Genomic DNA, 11,565 nt, shown 5'->3' on the forward strand with positions numbered 1-11,565 from the left:
GTTGTTAAGCAGACATGAGTCTCGGGGAAGGCATGCAGGGTGCCTCAGAGGCTTGGAGGAGACCTTGTAAGGTGCAGGCTGCACGTGAGTGCTTCTCACTCAGGAGTAGAAAATCTTCCCTGCTAAAATCCAAGCATGATTTTCAGCCCCCGAGTGGAGAGATCCTCACATGGGGGCCTGCACTGGTCTTCCCAGAGACTTCCTCACCTTCCTGAGGCACTCTGCACTCCCTACCTTTTCATGCTGCCTCTCCATTCAGGGGCTGAAAATCGTGCCTGGATTTTGGCTGCCTCTCATTTCTGGGGGCTGGCTGAAAAAGCTCCCTGCTGAAGAATTTGAGCTCTATGCCTGCTTGGATGTTGGAGCCTGCCAATATCCAAGCAGGGCAGAGCTCAAATTTTTCAGCAGGGAGTTCTTTCTCTCTGGGGGTTGACTGAAAGCGATCTCTGCTGAAATCCAAGCAGGCATGGAGCTGAAATCTTTTGACAGGGAGTTCTTTCAGCCACCCTCCAGAGACTAGAAGGAATCTTCTCAACAAGTAGCAGCAACTTGAACATTCCCAGCCAGCTTCCCCATTGACTTTCTGGGGAAGCCGGCAAAGATTGCAAATGATGATCACATGATTATGGGGCACTTGGCAACTTGTCATAAGTGCAAAGAGGTTGCCAAGCACCCAGACTGTGGTCATGTGACTGGTGTGTGTGTGCGCATGCAAAGTTTTGCATCATTTCCAAGGCCATCATTAATTCAAACTGGCATTAAATGAATGGTCATAAGTTGAGGACTACCTGTATGCAGATATCTTCTGGTAAGCGATATTTATTGTGAAAATAAGAAATTCCTGAGTGCATCTAACAGTACATCTAGTGTAATGTTATTTAACTTGAATGTAATACAGGTAGTCCTCGACTTACGACCACAATTGAGCTCAAAATTTCTGTTGCAAAGTGAAACAGTTAAGTGAATTTTGCCCCATTTTACAACCTTTCTTGGTACAGCTGTTAAGTGAATCACTGCAGCTGTTAAGTCAGCAACATGGCTGTTAAGTGAATCTGGCTTCCCCATTGACTTTGCTTGTCAGACGGTTGCAAAAGGTGACCTCATGACCCCAGGAGCCTGCAGTCGTCAGAAATATGAGCCAGTCGCCAAGCATCTGAATTTTGATCACATGATTGTGGGCATGCAATGGTTATAAGTGTGAAAAACAGCCATATGTCACTTTTTCCAGTGTCATTGTAACTTTGAACAGTCACTAGGTGAATTGTTGTAAGTCAAGGACTACCTGTAATTTTCAAGCCTCAGGCAGAGGTCTTTTTTCTATTCAGTTACCTCTGATCCTCCAAACTGTGATTGAATATAGGATGATCTGCATCCTGAAGCAGCATTCCCCATGCTGGCTGGGGAATTCTGGGAGATGAAGTCCATATATCTTAAAGTTGCCAAGGTTGAGAAACGCTGACTTAAACTATGCCCATTTCTAGTGGGGAGGGCTTGTGAAGAACAGTTACGCTTTGATTTGTTCACAGGACTTCACTTATGGGATTTTTTGTTTATATACTATTAACTCTTTCAGGTTGGCAGATCAACAGAGAGCCCCATAGATTTTGTTGTAACAGATACAATTTCAGGCAGCCAAAACAGTGATGAAACGCAGATCACCCAAAGTACTATTTCCAGGTTTGCATGCCGCATTGTCTGTGACCGGAATGCACCATACACAGCCAGAATTTTTGCTGCAGGATTTGACTCTTCCAAAAACATATTCCTTGGGGTGAGTATACCAAATTTTCATATAAGTCAGGACATGACCTCTGTGTCATATGATGAAGGGCTGCTTCATATAATAGCTTCTCTCAGAGTGATGACTGTTTCTTGCAAATCCATCCATTTTATAAAAATAGGAATAAAGAGTTCTGAGAATAGTCGTACTTTTATATATGTATTTATATACCACATTATCATCCAATTACAATCACACACTAACTCTTGGCAACTCACAAGATAAAACCAGCAATAACAATGAAAATAAAACCAACAGTGAAAATAGAGCATCTGGCATCAGCTCCCAAAACACCACCAGAAAAACTGTGTTTTAAGAAGCTTCCTAAAAGCACTTCCAGAGAGTTGAGCTGGTGGTAAAAACTGTGCAACCGGGCCTCAGTCTCTTTGAAATACCAAAAATGAGAGCCAACCAATTGCTTCTCCCAGCATGATCAAAATGGTTGTGCTGATTTCAGAGAGATGCGGACAGGAAGATAACACAACACCAAGCCATAGAAAGCTTTATAGATTAAAACCAGTAATTTAAGTTGCACTTGGAAGCTGATAGGAATCCATTGCAGGTTTCCAAAATAGGTATAATGTGTGTCCAACAGCAAGCACCCATGAGCACCAAGGATGCTGCATTTTGCATCAGTTGAACCTTCTAGGTGGTCTTTAAACGCAACCTATGCACTGCGCTCTAGAATGCTTAATCGTCTTATCCAATATTATGGGCTTTAAACTAGTAGCAATTCTCCAGAACCTCAGATAGAAGTAGATAGTTTGCTGGCTTGGCTGGCCTGCTTGTTTGCTTCCTCTGTTTTGTTTTGTTTATGCTATGTTTATATGCTGCTCCCATCACTGCCAACTTAGAGCACCTTATGTATGTTTAGTTTATATGTAGAGTTAATAATCAAAGAAAGCAGTCAATAATATAATAAGATCATTTAGCAATGGTAGTGGTACAAAGGAGCAGCATTTTTATTTTTGTAAAAAAAATGAAGCAAGAAATGAGAACTGAGTTTGACTAACTAATACAGGCAGTGCTTGTTTTGAATGTTTGGTCAGAATTTGTCCATTCTTTCTCTGAAAACACTATTCGGTTCCTTTTTTAATTGCTATATATCTCAAAATAGACTTCATTTTCTCCTTTTCCTTTCCCTATTAATCCCAGGTAATTAGTTCCACTTACATATTATTTATTGACTATTATTTATTTCTGCGTCTCTCATAATAAATATTAAAGTATTTTACAGATGAAGCCAAAGAAAGCTGCTGTATATGATCTATTGGAAGGGCCGTAATTAAGACAAACTTATTTTCTATTTGAAATGGATAAAGGAAACCCGTTAGCAAAAATAGTATTTAGTTGTACAGCATTTAGTCCAAGTTACTGATAATCTGTTTTTGATTCCAAGCTGTATTCTTGTTCTTCTATTTATCCTCTGATATGTGGCTGCTAATACTTGGCTGTATTAAGCACTTGGTAATGCAAGTGTGGAAAGCCTGAATATTTTTTTTTAATTTTTTGCTGTGGCATTTTGTTTAGGAAAAAGCAGCAAAATGGAAGAATCCAGACGGGCACATGGATGGATTAACAACTAATGGCGTTCTAGTCATGCATCCTAAAGGGGGGTTCACTGAAGAATCTAAACCTGGTGTTTGGCGAGAAATTTCAGTCTGCGGTGATGTATATACTCTACGGGAAACAAGATCTGCTCAACAAAGAGGCAAGCTAGTAAGTTAATGATGAAAAACATGATTTAAAATTATTTCTAGGCATTAAAGAATATTAAAGTGGTTCTTAGTTAAACCAACAGTAAATATTATTCAAAAGAAGCTTAAAGAACAAGACAACAAAAAAACTCTGCAAAGGTAAATAAACACGAATCCATCTTACAACAGAACCATTTTACCTCCCGAAAGAGAAGCCACACAGGGATTTGGGGGGAAAGAAGTCCAGCTTAACAAAAGGGACCTTGAGGATACCTAACATGCTGGATCTGGTGAAATGGATGGGGACCATAAGAGTTGAAGAATCCTGCAAATTACATTACCTTGGGTCTTGTGGGTGATAACTAGCACCTTGAGTTGCATCCAGAGACAGACTGGAAATCATTGCAGCTCACAAAGATACATAAAGATATACTTAGAATCTTTCTTGAATTGGGAGATACTACACAAAGTTGGACTGTTACAGTGTATTGTATGTGGGCTGCCCTTGAAGACTAATTGGTAGCCACATTTGGCCATGATTGTGGAGTTGTGAGTGGATATGGGTATACCTTGAAACATTCTAGGTTCACTTCTGCTTCACAATCTATACTGGCTGGTAATTGGTAAGTAGGTGGAATTCAAAGTGCTGGTCATCGTTTACACCCAGTCCTCATTTAGCGATGGAGTTCCATTCCGACGACCAAGTAAAAGAAATGATGAACACCTGAGAGAGAGAGAGAAACTCAATGAAGATCACTGATTGCTGACATGTCAATCAGATTTTCTCTATGTGTTGTCAGGGCATGAAATTTGATAGTAAATGCTGCATTGGCTGGAAAATGATTTTGATTACTATCATATTGCAAATGGTTGCTAACTGAAATCGCTAAACAAAAAGTGGGTGTAAAAAGTTCTTTGTGGCTTGAGGCCTGATGATCTATGGAAACACCTCTTCTATTTATGTTTTCCCATCCTATAAAATTAGTATAGTGGGATGCTTCAGGTTCCATCATTCAATTGCTGTCAGATCTCAGTGCTTTCCTGTAGCTCTATCTGCCCTATATGAGATAATATCACCTATTCACTCCTCCAAAGTCCACGCAGCCATAGCACTGTTGTTGTTTATGCAAGCCTTGGAACGTGGCTCTTTCAACAGGCTCTCAGACAAGCATTTTTCTATTTATTTTATTATTTGAATATGTTTGTGGCTAATTATTAGACTTGGGTAATGGGGGCAGCTTATAAATCAGATGGATATGGATATAGGGAATTGTGTTGGCTAGGAAATTCTGGTAGATGAACTCACACCTCTTAAGTATGCAGAAGTTAGAAAAGACTGCTAAAATAATAACAAATAATAATTGTCCATTGCTCTAGTTCTTATTCAGGTATTTGTTGTACTGATGCCATTATCTCAGTGTTCTACACAGGAAAAAAAGAAAAGGCTGGATGGGTCATCACAATAAAAAAAAATTTAAAGGGAAAATGAAACTTTCATTGATTCCAGAAGTGTGAGGAACATTGAGAAAGGAATTGATTTCAAATTCTTCTTCTTTTCTGCCTGGCATTTTAGGTGGAAAATGAAACCAACATCCTACAAGATGGTTCTCTCGTTGATCTATGTGGGGCCACTCTCTTGTGGAGAACAGCAGATGGCTTATTTCACACACCAACTCAGAAACACATTGAGGCTCTACGACAAGAAATCAATGCTGCAAGGCCCCAGTGCCCTGTGGGACTGAATACACTGGCTTTTCCTAGCATTAACCGTAAAGAAGTGGTCGAAGAAAAACAACCGTGGGCTTACCTCAGCTGTGGCCATGTCCATGGTTATCATAACTGGGGACACCGCAGTGATACAGAAGCCAATGAGCGTGAATGCCCTATGTGCAGAACTGTTGGTCCCTATGTTCCTCTTTGGCTTGGGTGTGAGGCAGGCTTTTATGTTGATGCTGGTCCACCAACTTATGCTTTCACCCCTTGCGGGCATGTATGCTCAGAAAAATCTGCCAAATACTGGTCTCAGATCCCATTGCCACATGGTACTCACGCATTCCATGCTGCCTGCCCTTTTTGTGCTACCCAGCTATCTGGAGACCAGAACTGCGTCAAACTTATTTTTCAGGGTCCAATTGACTGATGATGCCATTTTACAGATGACCATTATACAGCTCACTTTGTTAACAATTTACTGTGAAGATAAAGAATTGCCACTAACTCTAGATTTTACCTTTTTTAAAAATAAGATTGTTATTAATGAGGGCTTTGGAGGGGGATTAGCAGCTGGGGAATTGAAGTTATTTTGATATCTGGAACCAAACAGTTATCAGTGGCATTGCATGCTAAACAGCAGCATGCTCATGATGACATCTTTTTTTGGTTAAGCTGTAGTATATTTGTAAGATTTGTAAGATTAGAAGAAAAATACCAGTGTCTTAATGATTTTTTTAATATTGGATTTTTTAACAGAAATGTTTTCTTCTACACTTTGAATGACAAGCCTTTAAAACACATATTTTTTCAATCTAAAAGAAGCATACAGAATGTAATTTGTCCTCTCTTTTTAATTTGCAATATAGTTAACTTGAATAATTCATTCTCAAAGAGGATGTATCAAATGTTTGAGTAAAACTAGGTGAATATTCACTTAATACATTGAACATAGAGTGAACATAAAAGGTTGGCTTATCAACATAGCACAAAATATTATGAAATTCTGCAGTGTTGTTTAATATAGCTGTCCAAGAGACATAGTTACTTGAAAGTTGGGGATCTCTGGCTGTGGGTGACTTTCTGTGTTATTTTTCTTTTCTTAATATAAAAGTTCCTGTGTTAAACAATGCTAGCACAATGTTCCTGTGTTAAACTAATAGGGGAAGTTTGAGGAACAGGTTATTTGATCCAACCTAAGTTTAAGACAGTGTATGCAAATGAGCATTTCTTTCTGTGCTTATGCCTCTTCTGAGCCAACTCTATTATCTAGCAGGGACTGTACCATCATTCTGCTCCTATATTTTACTAAATTAACACAGCATAGAATGGTCCTGTAAGGATTAGCATTAGGCCAATTATCAGACTAGCACATGAACCGTTTTTCTTTTTCCATAGTATTCTTGGCTCTACCATGCGCTAATAATCTTTCATGCATGTTTTTCCTTGCTCGGTTGGTCCTGCTTAGGTCTAATTCTTTAGGGTATTCTTGCAGCACCGTGGCCTGAAGCAAAGTGGTTCTCTCACCAATGTAGTGATGCTAAATATACGGTATATCATTTAAATTCAGTGGTTGTAAGTCACAATGTATGACAAGTCTTTTTCAATTCTGCATCTGGTGTCATTTGTAATTTTCATGCATATCTACCTATTTATACCATCTTAACAGTTTTATCTCTTTCTAATTCTGCCTTTTGGCTTTACTTGTATTAATTTGCCCTTGCATGTCTGGGACCTGTGAGCAAATGAAAATGTAGCAACTTGTTATTAATCTGGTTTTTCAGTAGTTTCACTTTCTACAGTAGCTGGAGGTTTTGCATTATTTTTTGTAGAACATAACACATGCCCTTGATCTTATAATCAGTTTAATGCCCTCTTCAGTCTTAACCAACTTCAGAAAATTCTGCATAATTCACATGTTTAAATTCTTGGTAATCATTTTGAAATAATTTAAAATAGGTGCTTTTGTAGCACTTGCTTCTTTGATTTTTCCCTTAATGTGCAAATCTTTTCTAATAACACTGTTGACTAGTTAATTTTTGATTAGCTTTTTTTCTTTTCTTCCTTCTAGTATTAATTTAATTTAGAAGTCGCATCTGAAAAAAAAAGCCCTTTTAAATGTTTAGGTTCAAGTCATATCTTAAGTAACTTGGAATTCTTGATTTAGCATGGGAGGAATGGTGGATAGGAAATAGGACAAATTACTGCTAATTTTGAGAATTATTTTACATGTACTTTATTGTTGTTTTGTGATAGAAACTCCATTCTTCTTTTGTTTTGTTTTATACTCATGCTATCAAATTTATTCAATTTTTCATATTGCCTTGAAAAATTAGTCCTTACCAGAGCGAAATTAATTGCATATCTTAAAGTAAATCTTGTATTTTGGATCACCTGTTAAAATGCAGAACAGTTCATTGGTTTACTTTGTCCTTTGTTTAAATATATAAGTTATATGATTTTAATATATTAACATACATGCATATACACACATACACTTGAATTGGCCTGTTCATAGTTAAAACGTAATACTATATAGTAAGTTAACCATTTAAACACTTCACATGTCCATGCCCATTGGCGTGTTTGTTTTTATTTGCTGATGTTTAATACACTTTTCCTGTACAAAAAGTTGTTTTTAATTTGAAACGTTTGTCTGAAAGGATTTTACTTACTGTAGTATTTTGCATCAAATACCATACTCTGTAGCTTATCTAGCCCATGTGATAGTTTGGGAAAGCCAGTTTTTTTCAAAATATTTTGTCTTAGTGCCTTCTAAATGAGATAGCACCTTGCTCTGATTTCATGATAAAACATGTAACTCAAATCTTGATTAGCTGTTATCTTTTAATACAGATACTTTTAGTCCTTTTAATGACTTTCTGTTAATTGGTGAAATGCTATAAAATCAAAGTTAAAAAAATGATTCTCCTTGTTACTTTAAAAGGTGAAAAAAGAAACATGGTGGCCATGTTTGACCGTTTCATATACAAGGTTATATAGAGATCCTATACTATACTAATTGTTCCAGCAATGAAACTTGCTCCAGGATTTTTTTTTCTTTTTATGGGGCATATGAATCCACTCATTCTGAAGTTCTGAATCTTTTTGTAAGCTGAGCAGCATGTATAGAAACAGTCCCATATTTCCTCATACTGGAAGGAATTCTGAATCCCATTTTTCCCTATACTTTACAGAATTTGATTTGGCTCCTCTTTCTGTTTCAGAGGACTTCTATTGGCTATATGAAAAATTCCCTATACAATTTGCCAGTATAATTCATTAAAAGAGCATTCTCAGTCTCTTCCTCTTTTAAGTTTTTGGTATTTTGAAAATTATTTTGGATATTTTTCTGAATTCTGTCAGCAATAATATTTTCTACAAGTTAGAATTTCTGAAGCAGTCTCTTTGTCAATGTTGTCTGAATAGAATTTAAAACTCTTGTTGTACAAACTTACTTCAAAGTGTGCTTTGTGTCTTATTTTAAATTTTGTTTATTGGCTCACATATTATACAACTCTGTCATTCCTCATATAGGAAAACATTTTTTTTTGCTTATAATAAGTCTGTAATCTACATGTTCATGTTCTTCCTCTGAAATGTAATTCTTGTTTAGTAATCCTTTAATTCTTTCCAATCTAAACCATCCAATGATAGTTCTTCAGTGCCTCAGGCTTGCCAGTCATGGATAGAAAATATTTATTTTGGATTCCAGGTTGAAGTGGTGAAAGGGAGCATTGAAAATTGTGTGCATTTGTAAGAACAAGCCAACTCTAGTGCAAAGCAAGCTACTAAGTGACTTTTTTGCTTGTTTTAAATGACTCTCTCAGAGCTATGAATTTGTTAGTGTACTCTTTAAATCAGTCATTTTCAGTCTATATTTTACTTAAATAGACATATTTGTGTGACATGCTTCACCTAACTCTATGGGTATATAGGGCTCACCTGAAAGTAGTAACATAGACTAAATTGCACAAAACTAAACTAAAATGTGGTTAAGTACTTTAGAATTTCATGTGTCATGCAAACTCAATATTACTCCTCAAAATTTTCTGTGCACCTTTTTGAATGTTTACAGTGGTGCTTGCTGTCATCAACCTTTTTCTGTAATTTCTTAATGTTAGATTGAGAAATTTTGACTCATTCCTTGGTCATGGAGTTTAGAAATATTTTGGTACTTTTTTAAGAAGATAAACACAAGTCTGATCTTCGTTTCAAAATATGTTTGGGGAAGTTGATATGCTTTTGTTTTAATACTTGCATGATGTCAACATCTCACCCCACTCTGTTGCACATAGATTCAAAGTATATACAGGAATTGCTTGAGATATCTTAAATTCATCTATGCGAAGCTTTCCAATGTGTTTTCTCTAAATTAAAACTTACAAATTTATATATTTTGAAATAAATTGGAGCTTTTATCCTAAAACAGGTTATTAAATCTGATGCTTCTAGATGTGTTGGGGTTTTAACCCCTAGATTCTCAATCCTTGAGGTTACAAAGGTTTTTGTAAATTGTAGTTTTGATACTTCTGAAGAATGCCAACTTGAGAAAAATTGCCTATAAAATGAATTTGAAATTCTTGAAGCATGTGCAAACTTTCTCTTCCCTGCTTCTTCCAATAGCCAAGTACTACCTTGAAAAATATTTATTCAAAAGTCAATGCAAATCACGCTAACCTGTGTTGGGAGATCCACTAATGTCTATATAAAATATTAACTGAGAATCTTCTCAGCCTCTGGATAATTTCTCCTCTTAGTTCAGTGAGGAAATATTTCTGTGTTTTTGTATTAGCTTCTCTGCTCTAGAACTCAATAATTGTTTATTTCATTGCTGGTGTACTTTGTTATTTATAAACAGCAGACTTTCTGAAGTCTTAGTTGTCCCTGCAATTTGAATTTCAGGAAAAAGTATGATAGATTTTTATGAAATTTCATGAGGTTTTTAAGAATCCCTATCTGTCAAGCAAATTGCAAATACAAAAATACATTTGAACAGGTTGATCTGTGCAAATAAGTCAAGATATATGTTTTTGCCCTCCCTTTTGTTAAGTAAATAAGAACATTTTATTATATGCATATATAGTTATCAGTACCATGGGTCATTAAATAGTGCCAGTTTAGAAATTGCAAAACCTCAGGTTTTTTTTATGCCATTGAAAGGATTCATTGTTCCATAACAGCAATAATTATTTGTCAGCTGATGGATTTGCCTATGCGATTTGCACTAAAAGCAATGCGATTATCCATTTTTACTACACTAATTCATTACTGTCTCAATGACTTCAGATATTTGAGCTGTGCATCCGTTTTTTTGTTTATGCTTATATCTCATAGTTTCCAGGCAATAGCACAGGAACAGTTAATAATTTCTATAAAAAGATTATGAATGTTAAGCCATTCAGTTCCCTGTGATGGATTTAAGAAGGCAGACTGTTCCATGGAGATTGCTTCAAGCAAATTCAGATGATTCCCTCCAGTACATGTGCGTTTACAGATCTGAATCTGATTGGAGAAATTGATAGATAGTTGTTCATCTTACTTGGCATTCATTTCAAAAATTATTTTAAAAAATGACAGGTTAATTCTATGATCAAATATCTCTGAAACATTGAAATAGGATAGTAAATTTATTTCATTAAAAAAGATCTTAAATAGTCCTAAATTGTTCTTAAGGTGATATTTTTAATTAGTTAGAAATAATAAAACAACCTAGGTTGCTAAAGTATCTTATACAAAAACAAAAAAAATGTTCGCTTCACTGAGGGCATCGTTTAGTTTTAGTGAGTACATCTAGCAAACACATACACAGGAACTAGAGGACATAAAAGGAGGCGGTGCTTGATATGTAGGACATGTGGGACATCTGTGATTTAAGTAGTGTTATTGGCATTATGTTATTTTAATAACGATCGGGATATGGCTGGTAAGTGATCAGGATGAATTCCTGCCCTGACTCAAAGTGAAAATATGACTGATGAAAGATTGTATCAGCAGCTGGGATAATTACCAAGAAGTTGTTCAGAAGAAAAAGAAATATTTTTCACTGGTTCCCTTCCATGTGAATATCAGTAGTCAGTAATACTTCTTTTAAATGCACAGTCTTTTTTACAGTAATTTTGACATTTCTGGATGTCTTTTTCAAACTCCCTGTGTTAAAAATACTTTGAATAGGAGTGTCATGGATTGAATCTGGGCCTGTATTCTTACAAAATGGTGACTAACTAGAAAATAGTTTCAAGAACCTGAAAATGGGCAAGTAACAGATGATACCAAAATCAGATCAAACCTCAGATAAGTGTGAAATAAAAAATATGTTGTTTGAAAGTTTTCATTGTTCTGGATTTTGGATGAAACAACACTAGAAGGAACCCATAA

The 11,565-nt window shown here is 36.1% G+C and overlaps 1 protein-coding gene across 1 annotated transcript in view; it reads left to right on the plus strand.

Moving 5' to 3' along the window:
• Positions 1-5,707, plus strand: part of PELI2 (pellino E3 ubiquitin protein ligase family member 2) — a 57,167-nt gene extending 51,460 nt beyond the window's left edge. The window contains exons 5-7 of the mRNA XM_015821255.1: positions 1,574-1,771; positions 3,311-3,499; positions 5,051-5,707. Coding sequence (XP_015676741.1) covers positions 1,574-1,771; positions 3,311-3,499; positions 5,051-5,617 — 954 coding nt within the window. The 3' untranslated portion in view covers positions 5,618-5,707. The remainder of the gene's footprint in view (positions 1-1,573; positions 1,772-3,310; positions 3,500-5,050) is intronic.
• The last annotated feature ends 5,858 nt before the right edge of the window (positions 5,708-11,565 follow it).

This window comes from Protobothrops mucrosquamatus, unplaced genomic scaffold, assembly GCF_001527695.2.
Source record: "Protobothrops mucrosquamatus isolate PMUCROS unplaced genomic scaffold, P.Mucros_1.0 scaffold1287, whole genome shotgun sequence".
Lineage (NCBI taxonomy): Eukaryota > Metazoa > Chordata > Lepidosauria > Squamata > Viperidae > Protobothrops > Protobothrops mucrosquamatus.